Raw genomic sequence first — 25,927 nt, 5'->3', positions numbered from 1 at the left:
AATAATCTGCCTTCCTGTTTTTGCCACCAAAGTGGATAACCTCACATTTATCCATGTTATATTGCATCTGCCATGCTTTTGCCCAATCACCCAACCTGTCCAAATCATCCTGGAGTTTCTCGGCATCCTCCTCACAGCACACACGCCCACCCAGCTTTGTGTCGTCTGCAAATTTGGAGATATTACATCTAGTTCCCTTGACTAGATCATTAATATATATTGTGACTAGCTGGGGCCCAAGGACCGATCCCTGCGGTACCCCACTAGTCACTGCTTGCCACTTGGGAAAAGACCCGTTTATTCCAACTCTCTGCTTCCTGTCTGCCAACCAGTTCTCTATCCAAGTCAATACCTTGCCCCCAATCCCTTGTGCTTTAACTTTACACGCTAATCTCTTATGCGGGACCTTATCAAAAGCCTTCTGAAAGTCCCAAATACACCACATCCACTGGTTCTCCCTTATCTATTTTACCAGTTACATCCTCAAAAAATTCCAGTAGATTAGTCAAACACGATTTTCCATATGTAAATCCATGTTGACTTTGTCCGATCCTGTCACTGTTTTCCAAGTGCTCTGCTATTACATCTTTTATAATGGACTCTAGCATTTTCCCCACTACCGATGTCAGGCTTACCGGTCTGTAATTCCCCGTTTTCTCTCTACCACCTGTTTTGAATAGTGGGGTAACATTCGGGTCCGTGCTGGTGTTTCTGCTCCACACCAGCCTCCTCCCACCCCTCTTCATCTTGCCCTATCAGCATATCCTTCTATTCCTTTCTCCCTCGTGTGTTTATTTAGCTTCCCCTTAAATGCTTCGATACTATTTGCTTCGACTACTCCCTGGGTAAAGACGTTTCTCCTGAATTCCCTATTGGATTTATTGCTGATTATCTTATAATTATGGTCCCTAGTCTTGGACTCCCTCACGTCTACCTTATTGAGCCCCTTTTATAATTTTAAAGTCCTCTATTAGGTCACCCTCCGCCTTCTCTTTTCTAGAGAAAGCAGCCTCCGCCTGTTCGGTCTTTCCTGATAGTTGTACCCTCTCCGTTCTTCATTCTCAGTCACTCAGAATCCAGTTACAGTATTCACAGTTGGTAGTGAACGGATCACAGCAGTCCTGATCAACCTGGCCTTTCTCCTTCTCACTGTATCCCTGTCGCCAGGGCTACACCTGGTTTTGTGAACTTACTTGTACTGTCTGTTTCATTGGGTTTCCCTGGTAACTTGTCCTACAACTTTACCATTTGGGAGGATGTTGATGGTGGGGGACTTGGTGATGGTGCCTTTGACTTGTGGAGTCGGCGATGGCTGGGCTTTCTCTTGTTCAAGACGGATCTTACCTGGCAGTTTGGTGGTGCGTATGCTCCCTGCCACTTCTCAGCACAAGTTTGAATGTTCCTGCTTTGGGCTGGCATGGGCTGCTTCACTATCTGAGGAGTTGTGAATGGAGCTCAACACTGGAATCGGCAGTGAACAGCCCCACTCCTGGCCTTCTAAGGGAGGGAAGGTCAGTAATGAAGCAGCTGAAGATGGTTGGATGCTTCCCTGAGGAACCCCTGTAGTGATGTGGTGGGGTTGTGGTGATTGGCCGCCAACAGCCATCTTCAACAACAACTTTCATTTATATAACCCCTTTAACGTAGCAAAACATCCCAAGGCGCTTCACCACTATCGATCAAAATTTGACACTTCGTCACAGAAGGAAATATTAGGACAGATGACCAAAAGCTTGGCCAGAGGTCGTTTCTAAGGAGCATCTTAAAGGAGGAGAGCGGCGGAGAGGTTTAGCTTGTGTTGTGTAATACTCCAGCCATTGGAGGGATTTTCATTTGAACCCCCCCCCCCCCCCCCACCCCCTTTGACCTCTGTTTTGCCAAGGTTCCTTGATGTCATACTTGGTGAAAGCTGCTTTGATGTCAAGGAAGCTACTCTCGCCTCTCTTGTGGCATTCAGCTCTTGTGTTCATGCCTGGAGCCGAGTGGTTCTGGTGCGAGCCGGGCAAGTATCTGTGGGCATTGGTGAGCAGATGCCAATTGATTCTTTCCATCACTTTACTGATTGGGTGGTAATTGGCCAGGTTAGATTTATCCTGTTTTTTTTAATATGGACCGGGCATAGTTGAGTAATCTTCCACATTGTCCAGTAGATGCCAGTGTCCGAGCTGTACCGGAGTGTTGGAGTTGTTTTGCATTTTAGTTGTACAATAAAGGCAGCTGCCCTTCCAGTCAGTATGCAGCAGTCCCACTATCACAGAGGGTGGAAATGTTCTGTTAGTGAGCAAGCAGAAATCCCACTATCGGGGGCTGGCCGAGGGGGAGGTGGAGTGTGAGGGGATGGCGGGGGGCGAGAGGGATGGGAGGGGGTGGTGGAGGAGGGGGTTTCACCGTATGAAGTGTGTCCAGTTCGTGCGTGTCGATCACTACACTTCTAACCTGGGAAATGGAGCACACTTCATTAGGTTCTGACCTCAAACTGCATTTAATTTTTTCCTAGTAGTTTACAGTAGGCATTAGAAAGAAAAGAAAAACTTGCACTTACATAGCGCCTTTCCCAACCTTGAGATAAAGCACTTTACAGCCAATGAAGTACTTTTGAAGTGTAGTCACTGTTGTAATGTAGGAAAAGCTGCAGCCAAATTGCGCACAGCAAGCTCCCACGAACAGCAATGTGATGATCAGCTAAGCTGTTTTTAGTGATGTTGATTGTGGGAAAAATATCAGCCGAGGACACTGACTGGAATCTTTTATGTCCACCTGAGAGGGCAGATGGGGCCTTGGCTTAACACCTTATCTGAAAGACAGCCCCTCCGACAGTGCGGCGCTCCCTCCGCCCCTCCGACAGTGCGGCGCTCCCTCCGCCCCTCCGACAGTGCGGCGCCCCCTCCGACAGTGCGGCGCCCCCTCCGACAGTGCGGCGCCCCCTCCGACAGTGCGGCGCCCCCTCCGACAGTGCGGCGCCCCCTCCGACAGTGCGGCGCCCCCTCCGACAGTGCGGCGCCCCCTCCGACAGTGCGGCGCCCCCTCCGACAGTGCGGCGCTCCCTCCGACAGTGCGGCGCTCCCTCGGCCCCTCCGACAGTGCGGCGCTCCCTCAGTACTGCACTGGAGTGTCGGCCTGGATTTTGTGCTCAAGTTTCTGGAGTGGGACTTGAACACACAACCTGCTGACTCGGGCGAGAGTGCCACCCACTGAGCGAGTGCTGACCTCAACAACCTCGGATAGATGGTCTATCAACATTTTCTGACAACTTTTTTCTCTCAAAAAAAAAAAAAAAAAAAAAAAAATCATTTCACTTTTTCTTCAGTGATTTATATATTTATTTTTAACGTAACTTCTTGAATTTCTTGTGGTGTAGGAAAGAAAATTGAATCTGCAAGAAAAATATTTGATTCTAGCTATGAGCACCCTCCCCCGCATACTCTGTAATGATGGTGTTACAGCTGCCCTGGAATTCTCTCCAGCAGGCTGTGCCCAGGCTGATCTCTTTCTCATGAAGACTCCATTTAAACGAGACCTTTCATTTGTAACGAGAGTGCTCTGTGAGTCTGGAGTCCGTTTTTGGAGAGGAGGGGGTGTGGGTGGAGAAAGAAATGTTTTTTTTTGGGGAGGTGTGTGGGCAGATCGAAGCCTGTTTGTGTTGAGCGGGAAGGTATTGATTTAAGTGCTGGGTCCTGCATTGATTCCTGTCCCCTACTGTGCATGCAGCGTAATGCTGCAGTATATCAGGAGGAGGGGAAAAAAAGCAATTTGTGCAGTGATGTGAGAGAGAGAGAGAGAGCATCAAGTGTTGACTGTGATGCAAACGTCTGGCTTTTCCCTGCTGAACTGGAGACATTAGTCTGGCTAAGGATGGTTGGAAATGGCCTGCTTTTTAATGGGGGCAGACACTGCACTAGCTTTCCCTGGTGAGGTTAGATATCAGGTGAGCATTGCTGGCCGAGTTGCAGTGGTGACCCGAGGTGTTCTTTTGTGTGTGTCTGTGTGTGCGAGCGAGAGAGACGGAGCCCGGCAGCCTCATTCGGAGCGTGAGGCCCTCTGGGCCTTCTAAACAAAAACAAATGCCGAGCTCTCTCAGCCATCTCCTTTCCAGATGACTTGTTCGGTCCATTGAATGAAAGATTTCTTTCAAAATAAGGCACCGTGGAGCTGTGTCCTTTCCAAAGAGTTGGAGTGGATTTCCGGGTATCTGCCCGGTGTGGGGACAGTGACCTAATGAACGAGAGAGTGATCCATTTCAAGATTTCCTAAAGTCGTTACGTTACTGTTGGGTCAGTGAGTGTCTTTTACAGCACTTGTCCAGTTACTGCCGGTGCTGTAGATTTAATCGTGTGTTGTGATCGGAATGGTATTTATATATAGTCCAGGTCAGCACTGTCGTGGGTGGGTGTTGTTCAAACGTACTTTATGCTCGTATCTTTTTCATGTAGGGCCTGACCCTGTTTGTATGTAATAGGTTTTCTGTAGGATTGGGATGCAAAGATGTTAAGTTGAGCGTGTCAGATCTGATAAACCTACATAAGGCTTGGGTGTCTAGGGCTGGAATACGTTTGTTTGCCTTGTGATTGCTTCACAGTATGTATTTTATACAATTTGTGTCTGTTTTATATAAAATATATATTGACTTCTCGTCCGGGGGCAGTGCTTTTTTTTGTGTGTCTACTAGGGCAACGATTTTAAAATTCTCATCCTCGTGTTCAAATCCCTCCGTGGCCTCCCCCCACTCTAGATCTGTAACCTCCTCCAGCTCTACAACCCTTCGAGATCTCTGTGCTCCTCCAACTCTGGCCTCTTGTCCATCACGCACTTCCTTCACCCCACCATTGGTGGCCGTGCCTTCAGCTGCCTTGGCCGTAAGCTGTGGAATTCTCTCCCTAAACCTCTCCGCCTCTCTCTCTCCTCCTTTAAGACGCTCCTTAAAACCCACCTCTTCGACCAAGCTTATGGTCACCTGTCCTGATATTTCCTCCTTTGGCTCGGTGTCAGATTTAGTCTGATTACACTCCTGTGACGCGCCTTGGGACGCTTTACTACGCTAAAGGCGTTGTATAAATACAAGTTGTTACATGTTGCGTTGGTAGGAGAGGTCTAACGGCTGCTTTTAAGTGACGAACCAGACTGGAGGACTTGTTTGTCGAGCACAGGGAGATCTTTCTCGAGTTTGCACTGTACTGTGTTAGTACTATGAGAGTTATTAGGACTTGAGGTCATAATGTAGAGTGGTATTCGGCAACAACGACTCTGATTTATGTAGCGCCTTTAACATAGTAAAATATCTCCAGATATTTCACTGAGGCATATTTAAAAAAAAAAAAAAAAATTGATTACCAGCCAAAAAAGATGTTGGGAGGGGTGAACAAAGGCTTGCACAAAGGGGGTCAGTTTTAAGGAGGGTCTTAAATGGGGAGAGGGTAGTGGAGAGGCTGTGAGGATTTCAGAGCGTGGGACTGAAGTGGCTGAAGGTACAGCTGCCACTGGTGGGCGATGGGAAGGGGGAGAATGCATGAGAGGCCAGAGTCCTAGGACTAGAGAATTCTGGTTTGGCAGGGGGCAACTGTAGGACTGGAAGAGGTTACATAGATAGGGAGGGGGTCACAGTCTAAAGATAAGGGGTAAGCCATTTAGGACTGAGATGAAGAGGAATTTCTTCACCCAGAGAGTGGTGAACCTGTGGAATTCTCTACCACAGAAGGCAGTTGAGGCCAATTCATTAAATATATTCAAGAAGGAGTTGGATATATTTCTTAAGGCTAAAGGGATCAAGGGATATGGGGAGAAAGCAGGGACAGGGTACTGAATTTGGATGATCAGCCATGATCTCATTAAATGGCGGAGCAGGCTCGAGGGGCCGAATGGCCTACTCCTGCTCCTATCTTCTATGTTTCTGGTGAAATGTGCGGACATGTGGCAGATAAAATTTAATGCAGAAAAGTGCAAAGTGATATATTTTGGTAGGAAGAACGAGGAGAGGCAATATAATCTAAAGGGTACAATTCTAAAGTGGGTGCAGGAACAGAGACTTGGGGTATATGTGCACAAATCGTTGAAGGTGGCAGGGCAGGTTGAGAAAGTGATTAAAAAAGCATACGGGATCCTGGGCTTCATAAATCGAGGCATAGAGTACAAAAACAAGGAAGTTATGATGAACCTTTATAAAACACTGGTTCGGCCTCAACTAGAGTACTGTGTCCAATTCTAGGCACGGCACTTTAGGAAGGATGTGAAGACCTTAGAGAGGGTGCAGAAATGATTTATGAATGGTTCCAGGGATGAGGGACTTCAGTTACATGGATAGACTGGAGAAGCTGGGGTTGTTCTCCTTGGAGCAGAGATGGTTGAGAGGAGATTTGATCGAGGTGTTCAAAATCATGAGTAGAGAGAAAGTGTTCCCATTGGCGGAAGGGTCGAGCACCAGAGGACACAGATTTAAGGTGATTGGCAGAAGACCCAAAGGTGACATGAGGAAAAACCTTTTTACGCAGCGAGTGATAGGACCTGGAATGCACTGCCTGAGGGTGGTGAGGGTAGATTTAATCACGGCTTTCAAAAGGGAATTGGAGAAGTACCTGAAGAAAAAAATGTGCAGGGCTCCGGGGAAAGAGCGGGGAAATGGGACGAGCTGAAGTGCTCGTGCAGAGAGCCGGCACGGGCCGACTGGCCTCCTCCTGTGCTGTCACCATTCTATGATTCGTTCTATGAAAAGATCCCATGGCACTATTCTCAGAAGAGCAAGGGAGTTCTCCCCAGTGTCCTGGCCAAGATTTATCCTTCAACCAACATCACAAACAGATTATCTGGTCATTCTCACATTGCTGTTTGTGGGATCTTGCTGTGTGTAAATTGGTTGCGTTTCCTAGCGTTACAACCAAAAGTGCTTCACCTGGTTATGAAGCACTTTGGGATGCCCTGAGGTGGTGAAAGGCGCTATATAAATGCAAGTTGTTTCTTTCTTCAGAGTAACTTACCAGAAATCTGTTGGCTTTTCCAAGCTTTTTCCTACATGTAGCATATGGGTATCCATATGCTAAATAAGACTGGTGACAACATGAATAAGCTCCTCTGCCCACCTTGTAGCTCTGTGGTGTATGTTATGTTGGCTACGGTGCCTGAATAAATGTGGCTTTCAAGTATTTTACGTAATCTGAAGGAAGGATTCAAAGATTGCTATTTGACTCTCGCCCAGCTACCAGGTAGTTGTCACAGTTACGAATTGATTCAGTCTGCCCAGTTCTTGAGTTGAGTGGGCAGGAACTGAACAGAGGCGCTGGCATTTCTCTGCTGGGCTGGAGGAGCGGAGGAGGATGAAGAGAAAGGGGTGGGTTTGCATCTGGACAGACTGTGACGCCTTCAAGCAGTCGGGTGCAGGAGGCTTTGATGCAGCTTGCAGTCTATTTACCTCCAGATGTCAGTACCTCTGTCAGTTTGGATTAGTTTAATTATCTCCCCCCTTTCTAAGATAGGTAATTGATAAACTAGTCAAACTTAGAGTGGATAAAACCCCTGCATCCGAGCACAATAGAAAAACATCTAGAAACCGAAAATATAGTAAGAATAGTCGGCACGGATTTCAAAAGGAAAGGTCATGCTTGACCAACCTTATTGAATTCTTTGAAGAAGTAACAGAAATAGTAAATGTAATATTCTTGGATTTTCAAAAGGCCTTTGATAAGGTACAGCACAGTAGACTCATGACTAAGGTCAGAGCATGTGGCGTCTGGGGACAAGTAGCAGAATGGATAGCAGATTGGTTACAAAACAGAAAAGACTGAGTTTGGGTTAAAGGTAGTTACTCAGACTGGAGGAAGGTGGGAAGTGGTTTTCCACAGGATTGGTGCTGGGACCACTATTGTTCACTGTTCACATAACAACTTTGACTCGGGAATTGAAAGTACAATTTCAGAATTTACGAATGACACCAACTTGGGGGATGTAGTAAATACAGAGGCGGACTGCGACAAAATACAAGACGACGTTAATAAACTTGCAGAATGGGCGTGTAATTGGCAAATACATTTCCATATAGCTAAGTATGCTGTGGTACATTTTGGGAGGAAGAATAAGGAGGCTACATACTCCTTAGAAAATAAGTGTCTAGATGGGGTAGAGGAGCAGAGGGATCTGGGGGTACAAATACACAAATCATTAAAAGTCGTGACGCAGGTTAATAAGGCCATAGAAAAAAAGCAAACCAAGTACTGCGGTTCATTTCTAGCAGGATAGAATTGAAAAGCAGAGAAGTTATGTTAAACTGGTATCGAACCTTGGTTAGACCACACTTGGAGCACTGTGCACAGTTCTGGTCTTCATTTTTTTAAATTCATTGATGGAATGTGGGCGTCACTGGCTAGGCCTGCATTTAGTGCCCATCCCTAATTGCCCTTGAGAAGATGGTGGTGAGCTGCCTTCTTGAACCGCTGCAGTCCATATGGCGTAGGTACACCCACAATGCTGTTAGTAAGGGAGTTCCAGGATTTTGGCCCAGCGACAGTGAAGGAATGGCGATGCAGGTCCAAGTCAGGATAGTGTGTGGCTTGGAGGGGAACTTGTAGGTGGTGATGTTCCCATGCGTCTGCTGCCCTTGTCCTTCTAAGTGGTAGAGGTCACGGGTTTGGAAGGTGCTGTTGAAAGAGCTTTGGCGAGTTGCTGCAGTGCATCTTGTGGATGGTACACACTGCAGCCACAGTACGCCGGTGGTGGAGGGAGTGCCAATCAAGCGGGCTGCTTTATCCTGAATGGTGTTGAGCTTCTTGAGTGTTGTTGGAGCTGCACTTATCCAGGCAAGTGGAGAGTATTCCATCACACTCCTGACTTGTGCCTTGTAGATGGTGGAGCCGCTTTGGGGAGTCGGGAGGTGAGACACTCGCCGCAGAATTCCCAGCCTCTGGCCTGCTCTTGTAGCCACAGTATTTATATGGCTGGTCCAGTTCAGTTTCTGATCAATGGTAACCCCCAGGATGTTGATAGTGGGGGATTCAGCGATGGTAATGCCATTGAATGTCAAGGGGAGATGGTTAGAGTCTCGCTTGTTGGAGATGGTCATTGCCTGGCACTTGTGTGGTGCGAATGTTACTTGCCACTTGTCAGCCCAAGTCTGAATGTTGTCCAGGTCTTGCTGCATATGGACACGGACTGCGTCAGTATCTGACGAGTTTCGAATGGTGCTGAACAGTGTGCGATCATCAGCGAACATCCCCACTTCTGACCTTATGATGGAGGGAAGGTCATTGATGAAACAGCTGAAGATGGTTGGGCCTAGGACACTGCCCTGAGGAACTCCTGCAGTGATGTCATGTGATTGAGATGAATGACCTCCAACAACCACAGCCAACTTCCTTTGTGCTAGGTATGATTCCAACCAATGGAGAGTTTTCCCCTTGATTCCCATTGACTTCAGTTTTGCTAGGGCTCCTTGATGCCACACTCGATCAAATGCTGCCTTGATGTCAAGGGCAGTCACTCTCACCTCACCTCTTGAGTTCAGCTCTTTTGTCCATGTTTGGACCAAGGCTGTAATGAGGTCAGGAGTTGAGTGGCCCTGGCGGAACCCAAACTGGGCGTCAGTTAGCAGGTTATTGCTGAGTAAGTGCCGCTTGATAGCACTGTCGACGACACCTTCCATCACTTTGCTGATGATTGAGAGTGGACTGATGGGATGGTAAAGAATTACAAAAAGAATGTAGAGGCACTGGAGAAGGTGAAAGAAAGATTTACAAGGATGATACCAGAACTGAAGTTATAACTTTCAGAAAAGATTGAACAGGCAGGGACTCTTTTTTTCTCTAGAAAAGAGAAGGCTGAGGGGTGACCTGTTGGAGGTTTTTAAAATATGAAAGGATTTGATAGGGTAGATGTAGAGAAAATGTTTCCACTTGTGGAGGGATCTAAAACTAGGGGCCATAAATGTAAGATAGTCACTAATAAATCCAATAGGGAATTCAGGAGAAACTTCTTTACCCAGAGAGTGGTGAGAATGTGGAACTCACTACCACGGAGTGGTGAAGCGAATAACAAGACTGCATTTAAGGGGAAGCTGGATAAACACATGAGGGAGAAAGGAATAGAAGGATGTGCTGATGGGGTGAGACGAAGAGGGTGGGAGGAGGCTGGTGTGGAGCATAAACACCGGCACAGATCAATCGGGCCGAATGGCTAAAACGGTGTCGCCATTGCCTCTCCTGTGGCTAGTCAACCATATCTATTGGACAACGGTGCTTTTGACCTTTGACAGTGCTGTAGACCCCGGATGGTTCAATTCAATTCTAGTTAATTACAACTAATCTGATTGGTGGTTCTTGCATTGACAAATTGATCAGCGTTTTTCTTCCACATCTCCTTCTTGCCCTGAACTCGGGTGACTGAGCTACAGAGCAGCAAATGACCAGGGCCTTGGCAGAGACCAGTTTTCAGCCTACGTTAGACCGATCAACACCGGTTTGACTCGTAAACTGTCAATTATTGCACACAGATCTAGACTGTTCAAATTAAGGGAGAATGGTGCTGTGAGCTCGGTGTGATCAGACACTGCCTTGTGAAGTACTGGGTGTTAAGGTCATTTTTACATTGCCACTGGTTTAGTTTGGATTGTGTGTATGCGTGCGTGTGTTCGCTGTATAGTGCTCAATATTGCTCCGTTATTCCTGTGTCAGGATCACAGAACTGTGAAAATGTACATCTATAATTCTGTCTGGGATAAGTTGCTGCTTTTAGCATCCTAAACATGAGCTGGATGCTGATGGTCCTCTCCTACAGTCCACACTAAACGAACGCCGTTGAATATATATATATACTCATCTTAACAGTAGTAAAATGTCCCAAGGAGCTTCACAGGAGCGTTAGCAAACAAAACTCGATACTGAACCACAGAAGGAGAAATTGGGACAGGTGACCAAAGCTTGATCAAAAAGTTAGGTTTTAAGGAGCGTCTTAAAGGAGGAGAGAGCGGTAGAGAGGTGTAGGGAGGGAATTGCAGAGCTTAGGGCCAAGGCAGCTGAAGGCACAGCTGCCAATGGTGGAGCAATGAAATTCGGGGATGTGCAAGAGGCCAGAATTGGAGGAGTCCAGATATCTCTGAGGGTTGTAGGCTGGAAGAGGTTACAGAGATAGAGAGGGCGAGGCCATGGAGGGATTTGAAAACAAGGATAGGAATTTTAAAATCGAGGCGTTGAGTTGTTCAGTGCCCTCAGCGTAGGGAGGAAAAAGTCAGCTAGGGTTTGTTGTCTTCATTTGCTATCCAGTGGCCTCTTCTTGAAAATGTGCACGTGGACAGGGTGGGGCTCAGCTTTAATTCCCCCCCACCGCCCCAACCCTATAACCCCCTGGTCAAACAGCACATTGACACACTCTGACTGGGCTCATACATAAAGGTTAGCCTCTTGGGCTGGAGGGTCGGTGGGCCCCTCATTAATAATTGCCTCAGGAAAGAAAGAAAGAAATCGGGAAAATAAATGAGAGAGAACCAAGTCTGATATATATAATGTATTAAAATGATGCGCCTGTGTACTTCCTGTCAACATTTTAAATAAATTTGTCCACATTTTTAATGGAATTGGCCCGTGGCATGCTGTAATCGCCACTCAGTGGAGGAGCTCCAGTGCCACCAATGGCAGAAGGGTGTCATTACAGTGTGATGTGTTTACAGGCAGTTTCCATTATAGACATAGGTGCAAGAATTTATAATGGAAATATAAAAATGAGACTGTATTATGTCTGAATGCCCTGTTTTAGTTATCCTCCCCCCTATATCTCCACATCACCCAAAGACTACACGCTGTCTTGACGCCCAGTGGATAACATTGGGCGATTAATTAATTAGTGTTAAAATAAGAAAATTTAAAAGTAATTAAGAATTTTGAATTAATGCTTAAAGTTTTAAAAACTTTCTGGAGTGCAATGTTTTTTCAAAAATGTTTTTTTGTTTGTTGCAGCCTTCCAGTTCAAAGCCACCCAAGCATCCTCTGACCCCAGGTGCCTCACCAGCTGGTGGACACACCGTGCAGCTCTCCCACACCAGCACCAAGGACCAACAAAGCCCGCACAATCCAGCGAAAGCTCCAGCAGCAGCTGGTCACCTGGCCGAGACCAGCATCAAGAAGGTCGCTCAGGGTGCACAGGCAGATGTGAGCGTGGACCAAACGTTGCCCCTAACCAAGGCTGAGGATGGCGGCACTGGGGTTAAGAAAAAAAGGAAGAAAAAAGAAGCAAAGGAGGAGGCAAGTAGCGAAGCGGTAACCAGCGACAGTGCACCCAAACCAAAGAAGAAGAGAAAGGAGCCCAAGAGCGATAAGGAACCTAAAGAGGGCAAAGGGGCTAAGGAGCCAAAGGCATTGAAAGGATCCAAGGGCCTTAAAGAAACGAAGGAACCTAAAGGGGCCAAGGGGGCCAAAGAGCTGAAGGGTGCCAAGGAATCTAAACAGCAGAAAGAGCCAAAATGTAAATCCAACACTACACCCAAAACCAGGGGCAGCAGGAAAACCAGGTTTGGAACTTTCATTACCTTTGTTGATTGTTCAGTTTAACTTTTCTTGTTGGGTCTATGTTTATTTGTACGGTATCCTCATTCATTGTATTAGTTTAGTTCGGTGAATTTTACCAGAATAGTAAATTGTTTTGGTCCCGCAAAGTTTCATCAGTGTTTTCCCCTCTCATTGTTCCCACCTTCAGTGTTCAGCATATGGGATTTTTCCTGTGATTGCTGCTGTTGTTACTCTATGTTTAACTGAGTAATACAGGAAAACAACTATTGGTTTCCAACTTGCTCAACCATCAAGAATTACATAGAATGTACAGCACAGAAACAGGGGAATTTATAATGGGGAGCAAAGAAATGGCAGACCAACTAAATACATATTTTGGTTCTGTCTTCACAAAGGAGGACACAAATAACCTCCCAGAGATGCCGGGGAACATAGGGTCTGATGAAAGGGTGGAACTGAAAGAAATCAGTATTTGTAGGGAAATGGTGTTAGGGAAATTGATGGGACTGAAGGCCCGATAAATCCCCAGGGCCTGACGATCTACATCCTAGGGTACTTAAGGAAGTGGCCCTAGAAATAGTAGATGCATTGCTGATCATCTTCCAACATTCGATGGAATCTGGAATTGGAGGGTAGCTAATGTTACCCCACTATTCAAAACAGGTGGTAGAGAGAAAATGGGGAATTACAGACCGGTAAGCCTGACATCGGTAGTGGGGAAAATGCTAGAGTCCATTATAAAAGATGTAATAGCAGAGCACTTGGAAAACAGTGACAGGATCGGACAAAGTCAACATGGATTCACAAAAGGTAAATCGTGCTTGACTAATCTACTGGAATTTTTTGAGGATGTAACTGGTAGAATAGATAAGGGAGAACCAGTGGATGTGGTGTATCTGGACTTTCAGAAGGCCTTCAATAAGGTCCCGCATAAGAGATTAGCGTGTAAAGTTAAGGCACATGGGATTGGGGGCAAGGTATTGACTTGGATAGTGAACTGGTTGGCAGACAGAAAGCAGAGAGTTGGAATAAACGGGTCTTTTTCCGAATGGCAGACAGTGACTAGTGGGGTACCGCAGGGATCGGTCCTTGGACCCCAGCTATTCACAATATATATATATATATATATATAAATGATCTGGACAAGGGAACTAGATGTAATATCTCCAAATTTGCAGACGACACAAAGCTGGGTGGGCGTGCGTGCTGGGAGGAGGATGTCGAGAAACTCCAGGATGATTTGGACATGTTGGGTGATTGGGCAGAAACATGGCAGATGCAATATAACGTGGATAAATGTGAGGTTATCCACTTTGGTGGCAAAAACAGGAAGGCAGATTATTATCTAAATGGCAATAGATTGGGAGAAGGGGAAGTGCAACGAGACCTGGGTGTCCTTGTGCACCAGTTGCTGAAGGTAAGCATGCAGGTGCAGCAGGCGGTTAAGAAGGCAAATGGTATGTTGGCCTTCATAGCGAGAGGGTTTGAGTACAGCAACAAGGATGTCTTACTGCAGTTGTACAGGGCCTTGGTGAGACCACACCTTGAGTATTGCGTGCAGTTTTGGTCGCCTTATCTGAGGAAGGATGTTCTTGCCATGGAAGGAGTTCAGCGAAGATTCACCAGGCTGATACCTGGGATGGCAGGAATGACGTATGAGGAGAGATTGGGTCGATTGGACTTGTACTCGCTGGAGTTTAGAAGAATGAGAGGTGATCTCATTGAAACTTATAAAATTCTGACAGGACTGGACAGACTAGATGCAGGAAGGATGTTCCCGATGGTCGGGGAGTCCAGAACCAGGGGTCACAGTCTAAGGATAAGGGGTAAGCCATTTAGGACAGAGATGAGGAGGAATTTCTTCACCCAGAGAGCGGTGAACCTGTGGAACTCTCTACCACAGAAGGCGGTGGAGGCCAGTTCATTAAATATATTCAAGAAGGAGTTGGATATATTTCTTAAGGCTAAAGGGACCAAGGGATATGGGGAGAAAGCAGGGACAGGGTACTGAATTTGGATGATCAGCCATGATCGCATTGAATGGCAGAGCAGGCTCGAGGGGCCGAATGGCCTACTGCTGCTCCTATCTTCTATGTTTCTAAGCCATTCGGCCCAACAGGTATTTATGGTCCACACAAGCATCCTCCCACCTTACTTCAGCGCACCCTATCACTCCCGGTATATCCTTCTATTCCTTTCGCCCTCATGTGTTTATCTAGCTTCCCCTTAAATGCATCTATGGTATTTGCTTCAACCACTCCCTGTGGTAGCGAGTTCCACATTCTCACCACTCTCTGGGTAAAGAAGTTTCTCCTGAATTCCCTATTGGATTTATTAGTGAGTATCTTATATTTATGACTCCTAGTTTTGGACTGCTCCACAAGTGGAAACATCTTCTCTAACGTCTTCCCTATTGAACCCCTTCATAATTATAAAGTCCTCCAGGCCACCCCTCAGCCGTCTTTTTTCCTGATGGTTATAACCTCTCAATTCTGGTATCATCCTCGTAAATCTTTTTTTTTGCACCATCTCCAGTAACTCTATCCTTTTTATAATATGAAGACCAGAGCTATTCGCAGTACACCAAGTGTGGTCTAACCAAGGTTCCATACCAGTTTAACATATCTTCTCTAGTGTCAGCTAGTTGAATGGGAAGTTTGTGTTCATGGGTGACAGAGAACCCTGGGTCTAGTGTCGTACTTCGAAGGCCTCTTGGAATATTTTTTATTTTAATTTTTTTCCGATAGTGTTCATCCTCCACGCATCTCTTCCCCCTCCTGAAGGTGCTGCCTGTTGTTTGAGTGCAGTTGCATAAGCACTGCCATTGTCGCGGTTTGTTGCCTAAGATGCCTTTCTTCTTGACTGAATGTAGTCATTGAGTGTTGGTAGGCTTGTTGATTGCGTTTGGTGAGCAGGAGGGGAAAGAGTGTATTGCAGTTAAGTCCAACTCTATGCTCATCCAACATGCCCAGCAACAGGACAACAAAAATATTGTCCTAATCTGTTTTTATTCCTCTTCTTTCAATGGGATTTAAAAAATAATAATTATTCGTTCATGGGATCTGGGCGTTGCTGGCAAAGCCAGCATTTATTGCCCATCCCTAATTGCCCCTTGAGAAGGTGGTGGTGAGCCGCCGCCTTGAACCGCTGCAGTCCGTGTGGTGAAGGTGCTCCCACAGTGCTGTTCGGGAGGGAGTTCCAGGATTTTGACCCAGCGACGATGAAGGAACGGCGATATATTTCCAAGTCAGGATGGTGTGGAACTTGGAGGTGGTGGTGTTCCCATGCGCCTGATTGCTGATGCCAGCAGTAGTATCTTCACTGCCATGCAGGCAGGGTTAACTCAATCCATGCAGCTATGGATCATGCTCCATTTGAAACGTTTTCCCCTCCCAATGTTCTGTCCTCTCCTGAAGGTGTTGAGTTTTACCTGTTCTCGGTTGTAGCGACACTGGCAAGGCTGTATTTATCGTGTCCGAGTTGGTCATTACCTGGCACTTGCGTGGCTTGTATGTAACCTGCCACTTGTCGACCCAAGCCTGAATGTTAGCCAGGGCCTTCTGCAGACTGGCATGGGCTGTTTCTTTATCGGAGGAGATGTGAAGGTGAGCTGGGTTCCGTGGCTGCCGTCTCCCAAATGGCCATTCTTCTTGCGTGAGCTCAGAGAGCAAGTGTTGGCAGACTGATCAAACAAGAATGGAATGAGAAGAGAGGAGTATCACAGCTGATCCTGTCATCCTGATCCAGTGTCCAAGCACTTGTTCTTTCCAGCACTGGTAACTGGATGATGATTGACTGGAACTTCGGATGATTTTACCCCATCCTTTGTTGGGTGGCCAATGGCTGGAGTGTGGGGGCGGGCGGTTAGAGGCGGGGAGTCCTTGGTGAAATCCCCAGGAAAACATCCAACCAGATATGGCGACCCATCTCAGAGGTGAAGCCCCAATGATGGAATAGCCTGGTGCTGCTCACGGTTTAAGCCCCACGATGGAATAGCCTGGTGCTGCTCACGGTTTAAGCTCCACGATGGAATAGCCTGGTGCTGCTCACGGTCTAAGCTCCACGATGGAATAGCCTGGTGATGCTCACGGTCTAAGCTCCACGATGGAATAGCCTGGTGATGCTCACGGTCTAAGCTCCACGATGGAATAGCCTGGTGCTGCTCACGGTTTAAGCTCCACGATGGAATAGCCTGGTGCTGCTCACGGTTTAAGCTCCACGATGGAATAGCCTGGTGATGCTCACGGTTTAAGCTCCACGATGGAATAGCCTGGTGCTGCTCACGGTTTAAGCTCCACGATGGAATAGCCTGGTGCTGCTCACGGTCTAAGCTCCACGATGGAATAGCCTGGTGATGCTCACAGTCTAAGCTCCGCGATGGAATAGCCTGGTGCTGCTCACGGTTTAAGCTCCACGATGGAATAGCCTGGTGCTGCTCACGGTTTAAGCTCCACGATGGCATAGCCTGGTGCTGCTCACAGTTTAAGCTCCACGATGGAATAGCCTGGTGCTGCTCACGGTTTAAGCTCCACGATGGCATAGCCTGGTGCTGCTCACGGTTTAAGCTCCACGATGGAATAGCCTGGTGATGCTCACGGTCTAAGCTCCACGATGGAATAGTCTGGTGCTGCTCACGGTTTAAGCTCCACGATGGAATAGCCTGGTGCTGCTCACAGTTTAAGCTCCACGATGGAATAGCCTGGTGCTGCTCACGGTTTAAGCTCCACGATGGAATAGCCTGGTGCTGCTCACGGTTTAAGCTCCACGATGGAATAGCCTGGTGCTGCTCACGGTTTAAGCTCCAGGATGGCATAGCCTGGTGCTGCTCACAGTTTAAGCTCCACGATGGAATAGCCTGGTGCTGCTCACGGTTTAAGCTCCACGATGGAATAGCCTGGTGCTGCTCACGGTTTAAGCTCCACGATGGAATAGCCTGGTGCTGCTCACGGTTTAAGCTCCACGATGGAATAGCCTGGTGCTGCTCACGGTTTAAGCTCCACGATGGAATAGCCTGGTGCTGCTCACGGTTTAAGCTCCACGATGGAATAGCCTGGTGCTGCTCACGGTCTAAGCTCCACGATGGAATAGCCTGGTGATGCTCACGGTCTAAGCTCCACGATGGAATAGCCTGGTGATGCTCACGGTCTAAGCTCCACGATGGAATAGCCTGGTGCTGCTCACAGTTCAAGCTCCACGATGGAGTAGCCTGGTGATGCTCACGGTTTAAGCTCCACGATGGAATAGCCTGGTGATGCTCACGGTTTAAGCTGCACGATGGAATAGCCTGGTGCTGCTCACGGTTTAAGCTCCACGATGGAATAGCCTGGTGCTGCTCACAGTTCAAGCTCCACGATGGAATAGCCTGGTGCTGCTCACAGTTTAAGCTCCACGATGGAATAGCCTGGTGCTGCTCACGGTTTAAGCTCCACGATGGAATAGCCTGATGCTGCTCACAGTTTAAGCTCCGCGATGGAATAGCCTGGTGCTGCTCACAGTTTAAGCTCCACGATGGAATAGCCTGGTGCTGCTCACGGTTTAAGCTCCACGATGGAATAGCCTGGCGCTGCTCACAGTTCAAGCTCCACGATGGAATAGCCTGGTGCTGCTCACGGTTTAAGCTCCACGATGGAATAGCCTGGTGATGCTCACGGTTTAAGCTGCACGATGGAATAGCCTGGGGCTGCTTACAGTTTAAGCTCCACGATGGAATAGCCTGGTGCTGCTCACGGTTTAAGCTCCACGATGGAATAGCCTGGTGCTGCTCACAGTTCAAGCTCCACGATGGAATAGCCTGGTGATGCTCACGGTTTAAGCTCCACGATGGAATAGCCTGGTGCTGCTCACGGTTTAAGCTCCACGATGGAATAGCCTGGTGCTGCTCACAGTTCAAGCTCCACGATGGAATAGCCTGGTGCTGCTCACGGTTTAAGCTCCACGATGGAATAGCCTGGTGCTGCTCACGGTTTAAGCTCCACGATGGAATAGCCTGGTGATGCTCATGGTCTAAACTCCATTATTCGTCTGCACAGTCCTCCGTTTATAATTGAACATTTCCAAAGTGTTTTGGCACCAGATGATTGTCCCCTGCTCCATGGACAGGAACTGATGCTTTAGTTTGTGCATGGTGTGCTACAGGATGTTGGTGTGGCTTGAATTTTTCTTTTTCAGTTGTTTGAGAAGTCAGACCTCTGGGTGTAGGGTTTCATGAGGATTGACAGGTGCCGGCCCTCCCCTGGTTACTGTCTGCATTCCTTACATTCCAGCAGGCCAGCGAAGAAAGGGGCTGTGATTGTTTTACAGAATATCGTGTGATGGTTCCTAAACCCACGTCATTGCCGGGCCTTGATTTAAAGCCAAGGGGATATTTAGCAATAATAAAATAAATTTATACAGAGCCTTTCACCACCTCGGGACACCCCAAACTACTTCGCAGCCAATGAAGTACTTTTTGAAGTGTAGTCACTGTTGTAAAGTAGGGAAAAGCGGCAGCCAATTTGCGCACAGCAAGCTCCTACAAACAGCCATGAGAAATGGCCAGATCATCTGTTTTAGTGACGTTATTTACAAAGTATTTACAGCACAGAAATAGGCCATTTTGCCCAGCAGGTCCATGCTCCACATGAGCCTTCTCCCACCTCTCTTCATCTCACCCCATTAACATATCCTTCTATTCCTTTCTCCCTCATGTACTTTTCTAGCTTCCCCTTGAATGAACCTATGCTATTTGCCTCAACTACTCCTTGTGGTAGCGAGTTCCACATTCTAACCAATCCTCTGGGTAAAAGTTTTGAGAGATAAATGTTGGCCAGGACACCGGAGAGAAACCCCCCTGCTCTCCGAATATTGCCATGGGATCTTTTACATCCAACTGAGGGTGCAGACGGGACCATGGTTTAATGTCTATCCGAAAGATTGCCCATCCGACAGTGCAGCGCTCCCTCAGTACTGCCCCTCCGACAGTGCGGCACTCCCTCAGTACTGCCCCTCCGACACTGCGGCGCTCCCTCAGTACTGCCCCTCCGACACTGCGGCGCTCCCTCAGTACTGCCCCTCCGACACTGCGGCGCTCCCTCAGTACTGCCCCCTCCGACACTGCAGCGCTCCCTCAGTACTGCCCCTCCGACACTGCGGCGCTCCCTCAGTACTTGCTCTCCGACACTGCGGCGCTCCCTCAGTTCTGCCCCTCCGATGCTGCGGCGCTCCCTCAGTACTGCCCCTCCGATGCTGCGGCGCTCCCTCAGTACTGCCCCTCCGACAGTGCGGCGCTCCCTCAGTACTGCACTGGGGTGTCAGTCTTTGGAGTGGAGCTTCAACCCATGACCTTCTGACTCGAGTGAGAGTGTATTTGACTCCAGTCCCACACAGTGGTTGATGCCCTCTGAAGTGGCAACCCAGGTCAGTAATAGTAAAATTCACAATGAACCAGGCATCGTATCAGGGCAAGAGTAAAATATTCTCAGCCCAGTCCCTCCTCACTAACATCTGGAGGCTGCTGTCCCACAAACTAGTCAAGCAACAGCCTGACATAATCGTACCCAGAATCATATCCATCAGCCAACATTCAGACTCCTACATCACCGTCCTATTGTACTGGCAGTTTGCAATCAGGTGGGAGTGGCCCGGGGAGTCCTCAACATTGAGGTTGGTCAAAGAGATGGGTTTTTAAAGAATCCATCCTCACAGCCCCAGGACATTACTGCAGAAGTTCCTTAAGGACGCTTTTCGAGTGAACTATCTTAAACTGCTTCATTAATGACTTCTCTTCATCATAACATCTGAAGTGGGGCTGTTTGCTGTCGATTCCACAGTGTTCGTTCCATTTATATGGGTATAGGGTATGGTAGCTGAATGAATAGCAAGTTGGCTGCAAAACAGAAATTAGAAACATAGAAACATAGAAGATAGGAGCAGGAGTAGGCCATTCGGCCCCTCGAGCCTGCTCCGCCATTCAATGAGATCATGGCTGATCATCCAGTACCCTGTTCCTGCCTTCTCTCCATATCCCTTGATCCCTTTAGCCTTAAGAAATATATCCAACTCCTTCTTGAATATATTTAATGAATTGGCCTCTATGGACTTCTGTGGTAGAGAATTCCACAGGTTCGCCACTCTCTGGGTGAAGAAATTCCTCCTCATCTCTGTCCTAAATGGCTTACTCCTTATCTTTAGACTGTGACCCCTGGTTCTGGACTCCCTGACCATCAGGAACATCCTTCCTGCATCTAGTCTGTCTAGTCCTTTTAGAATTTTATAAGTTTCAATGCGATCCCCTCTCATTCTTCTAAACTCCAGCGAGTATAAGCCCAATCGACCCAATCTCTCCTCCTGTGTCATTCCCGCCACCCCAGGTATCAGTCTGGTGAATCTTCGCTGCACTCCCTCCATGGCAAGAACATCCTTCCTCAGATAAGGCGACCAAAACTGCACACAATACTCAAGGTGTGGTCTCACCAAGGCCCTGTACAACTGCAGCAAGACATCCTTGTTCCTGTACTTGAACCCTCTCGCTACGAAGGCCAACATACCATTTGCCTTCTTAACCGCCTGCTGCAACTGCATGCTTACTTTCAGTGACTGGTGCACAAGGACACCCAGGTCTCGTTGCACTTCTCCTTCTCCCAATCTATTGCCATTCAGATAATAATCTACCTTCCTGTTTTGGACACCAAAGTGGATAACCTTGCATTTATCCACATTATATTGCATCTGCCATGCTTCTGCCCAATCAATCATCCAACCTGCCCAAATCATCCTGTAGTTTTTTGGCATCCTCCTCACAGCACACACGCCCACCCAGCTTTGTGTCGTCTGCAAACTTGGAGATATTACATCTAGTTCCCTCGTCTAGATCATTAATATATATTGTGAATAGCTGGGGTCCAAGGACCGATCCCTGCGGTACCCCACTAGTCACTGCCTGCCACTCGGAAAAAGACCCGTTTATTCCAACTCTCTGCTTTCTGTCTGCCAACCAGTTCTCTATCCAAGCCAATAGCTTGCCCCCAATCCCATGTGCCTTAACTTTACACGCTAATCTCTTATGCGGGACCTTATCGAACGCCTTTTGAAAGTCCAAATACACCACATCCACTGGTTCTCCCTTATCTATTTTACCAGTTACGTCCTCAAAAAATTCCAGTAGATTAGTCAAGCACGATTTACCCTTTGTAAATCCATGTTGACTTTGTCCGATCCTGTCACTGTTTTCCAAGTGCTCTGCTATTACATCTTTTATAATGGACTCTAGTATTTTCCCCACTACCGATGTCAGGCTTACCGGTCTGTAATTCCCCGTTTTCTCTCTACCACCTTTTTTGAATAGTGGGGTAATATTAGCTACCCTCCAATCCATGGGTACTGTTCCAGAGTCTATCGAATTTTGGAAGATGACCAGCAATGCATCTACTATTTCTAGGGCTACTTCCTTAACTACCCTAGGATGTAGATTATTGGGCCCTGGGGATTTATCGGCCTTCAATCCCGTCAATTTCCCGAACACCATTTCCCTACAAATACTGATTTCCTTTAGTTCCACCCTTTCATTAGACCCTATGTTCCCCGACATCTCTAGGAGGTTATTTGTGTCCTCCTTTGTGAAGACAGAACCAAAGTATGTATTTAATTGGTAAGCCATTTCTTTGCTCCCCATTATAAATTCCCCCGATTCTGACTGCAAGGGACCTACGCTTGACTTCACCAATCTTTTTCTCTTCACATATCTATAAAAGCTTTTACAGTCAGTTTTTATGTTCCCTGCAAGCTTACTCTCATATTCTATTTCCCCCCTCTTAATTAATCCCTTTGTCCTCCTTTGTTGAGTCCTAAACTGCTCCCAATCCTCAGGCTTACTGCTTTTTCTGGCCAATTTATATGTCCTCTCCTATGCTGTCCCTGATTTCCCTTGTTAGCCACGGTTGAGTCACCTTTTGTTTTATTTTTATACCAAACAGGGATGAACAAATTCTGTAGTTCATCCATGCGATCTTTGAATGTTTGCCATTACCTATCCACCGTCAACCCTTTGAGTGATGTTCCCCAATCAATTCTACCCAACTCGCGCCTCATACCATCGTAGTTTCCTTTATTTAAATTCAGGACCCTAGTCTCTGAGTCAACTACTTCACTCTCCATCTTAATGAAGAATTCGATCATATTATGATCACTCCGACCCAAGGGGCCTTGCACAACAAGATTGCTAATTAATCCTTTCTCATGACATAATACCCAGTCTAAGATGGCCCGATCTCTAGTTGGTTCCTCGACATATTGGTCCAGGAAACCATCCCGTATACACTCCAGGAATTCCTCCTCCACAGTATTGTTACTAATTTGGTTAGCCCAATCTATATGTAGATTAAAGTCACCCATGATAACTGCTGTGCCCTTATTGCATGCTTCTCTAATTTCCCTTTTAATGCCATCCTCAACCTCTGCATTATTGTTTGGAGGTCTATATACAACTCCCACTAACGTTTTCTGCCCCATGGTATTTCTCAGTTCTACCCATACAGATTCCACGTCATCAGAGCTAATATCCTTCCTTACAATTGTGTTAATCCCCTCTTTAACCAGCAATGCTACCCCACCTCCTTTTCCTTTTTGCCTATATTTCCGGAATATTGAATACCCCTGGATGTTGAGTTCCCAGCCTTGGCCACCCTGGAGCCATGTTTCCGTAATCCCAATCATATCATATTTGTTTCCCTCTATTTGCGCAGGGGTTAAAGGTGGTGAATCAGACGGGCAGCAGGTGGGAAGTGGTGTTCCACAGGGATCGGTGCTGGGACCATTGCTGTGCACAATTTACATAAATGATTTGGACTCTGGAATTGGAAGTACAATTTCAAAATTTGTAGACAACACCAAATTGTGGGTGGCGGGGGGCGCTGAGGAAGAATGCGACAAAATACAAGAAGACATTAATAAACTTGCAGAATCAGCGAGTAATTGTCGCATGAATTTCAATATAGATAAGTGTGAGGTATTACATTTTGTTAGGAAGAATAAAGAGGCCACATATTTGTGGATAATAAGGGTCTAAATGGGCTCGAGGAGCAAAGGCATCTGGGGATAAGAACATAAGAATTAGGAGCAGGAGTCGGCCATTCGGCCCCTCGAGCCTGCTCTGCCATTCAATGAGATCGTGGCTGATCTGATCATTGACCTCAACTCCACTTTCCTGCCCGATCCCCATATCCCTTAATTCCTCGTGTCCAAAAATCTATCGATCTCAGCCCAAATATACTCAACGACTGAGCATCCACAGTCCTCTGGGGTAGAGAATTCCCAAGATTCGCAACCCTCTGAGTGAAGAAATTTCTCATCTCGGTCCTAATTGACCTAAAATTAGCCCGAGACTGCGACCCCTGGTTCTAGACAGCCTCTCAGCATCTACCCTGTCAATCCCCCTCAGAATCTTATGTGTTTCAATGAGATCACCTCTCATTCTTCTAAACCCCAGAGAGTGTAGGCCCAATCTACTCGATACAGACACACAAATCACAAAGTAGCGACGCAGGTTAATTAGGCCAAAGAAAAGCAAACAAAGCACTGGGGTTCATTTCTAGAGGGGCAGAATTGAAAAGCAGAGAGGTTATATTAAACTGGTATCGAACCTTGGTTAGACAACACTTGGAGTACTGTGCCCAGTTCTGTTCTCTCCATTTTATGAAAAGGATATAGAAAGCACTGGAGAAAATGCAAAAGGGATTTACTAGAATGATCCCAGAACTGAGAGGATACATTTATCATGAAAGGTTGAACAGGCTGGGGCTCTTTTCTCTAGGAAAAGGAAGGCTGAGGGGTGAGCTGATCGAGTAAATCGCAGCCACAGGGCGTAGTTGAGGTGAATAGTATCGATACATTTAAGGGGAAGCTCGATAAACACATGAGGGAGAAAGGAATAGAAGGATATGGTGATGGAGTGAGATGAAGAGGGTGGGAGGAGGCTTGAGTGGAGCATGAACACCAGCACGGAGCAGTGGGGCCGAATGGCCTGTTTCTGTGCTGTAGACTCGATGTAATTCTTTGTAGTGGTTTAGTTACTGGACTAGCAATCTAGAGAATGTGACTTCAAATCACTCTGGCAGTTTGAGAATTTCAACTCAGTTTAACTTTTTAAAAAAAAATCTGGAAATAAGAAGCTGGTCTCAGTAAAAGTGACCATAAAGCTGTAATTTTGTCATAAAAATCCAACTAGTTCACTAATGTCCTTTGGGGAAGGAAACTTGCTGTCCTTACCTGGTCTGGCCTATAGTGACTCCAGTCCCACACTGGTTGACTCTTAAACTGCCTCTGAAGTGGCCCAGCAAACCACTTGTAACAAATGGCTCATGCAACAGTTCATGAAGGCCCATCACCACCACCTCAGAGCAACTAGGGATGGGGCGGACTTGCCAGAACCATCCACCCTGAGAATGTATTTAAAAAAAAAATAAAAAAATAAAAATAAAATAAATCTCAACTCCTGATAATGTGGCAGCCCATGGTAGGATCTGATAACATCCAGGCTTGGGTTGGCAAGTGACACCCTAATGCATCATTGACCTGGAGCCTAAATAGACCAACCATATTCTCAGTTATAAAATCAGGGCAGAGACTCGTTATTTAGCGATCGGTGGCTTATCTCCTAATCACTCAAAGCCTCTCCACCGCCTACAAGGTTCAAGGCAGGAGTGTAATGGAATACTCACCACTTGCCTGGATGAGTGCACCTGCAACAACACTCTGGAAGCTTGACACCATCCAGGAGGAAGCACTTGCCTTGATTGGTGTCCCTGTCACCAGACTCGCATAAGAAGTAGGAGCAGGAGTAGGCCATACGGCCCCTCGGGCCTGCTCCGCCATTCAATAGGATTATGGCTGATCCGAATCTAGACTCGCGTCCACTTCCCTGCCCTCTCCCCGTAACCCCTAATTCCCTTATCTGCTAGGAAACTGTCAATCTCCATTTTAAATTTATTTAATGTTGCAGCTTCCACAGCTCTCTGGGGTAGCAAATTCCATAGATTTACTACCCTCTGAGTGAAGAAGTTTCTCCTCATCTCAGTTTTGAAAGGGCAGCCCCTTATTCTAAGATTATGCCCCCTAGTTCTAGTCTCACCCATCAGTGGAAACATCCACCCGATCAAGCCCCCTCACAATCTTATATGTTTCGATAAGATCGCCTCTCATTCTTCTGAACTCCAATGAGTAAAGCCCCAACCCACTCAACCTTTCCTCATACGTCAACCCCCTCATCTCCGGAATCAACCGAGTGAACCTTCTCTGAACCGCCTCGAGAGCAAGTATATCTTTTCTTAAATATGGAAACCAAAACTGCACGCAGTATTCCAGGTGTGGCCTCACCAATACCCTGTATAACTGAAGCAAGACTTCCCTGCTTTTATACTCCATCCCCCTTGCAATAAAAGCCAAGATTCCATTGGCCTTCCTGATCACCTGCTGCACCTGCA

At 47.0% G+C, this 25,927-nt stretch overlaps 1 protein-coding gene across 3 annotated transcripts in view; it reads left to right on the top strand.

Moving 5' to 3' along the window:
* Positions 1 to 25,927, top strand: part of LOC147108949 (ATP-dependent chromatin remodeler CHD6-like) — a 135,654-nt gene that overhangs the window by 25,126 nt on the left and 84,601 nt on the right. The window contains exons 1-2 of one of the 3 annotated variants that reach the window (XM_086005934.1): positions 3,796 to 3,925; positions 11,925 to 12,475. In XM_086005934.1, the coding sequence (XP_085862060.1) occupies positions 3,863 to 3,925; positions 11,925 to 12,475 (614 nt within the window). In that variant the 5' untranslated portion in view covers positions 3,796 to 3,862. Of the gene's footprint in view, positions 1 to 3,795; positions 3,926 to 11,924; positions 12,476 to 25,927 lie in introns of those variants that run through there. The other 2 variants (XM_086005936.1, XM_086005935.1) reach the window with 2 other exon arrangements.

Source organism: Somniosus microcephalus, chromosome 13 (assembly GCF_052327205.1).
Source record: "Somniosus microcephalus isolate GS21.2 chromosome 13, FLI_Smic_1.0, whole genome shotgun sequence".
NCBI classification, from domain to species: domain Eukaryota; kingdom Metazoa; phylum Chordata; class Chondrichthyes; order Squaliformes; family Somniosidae; genus Somniosus; species Somniosus microcephalus.
This window is presented reverse-complemented; position numbering and strand designations above follow the sequence as displayed.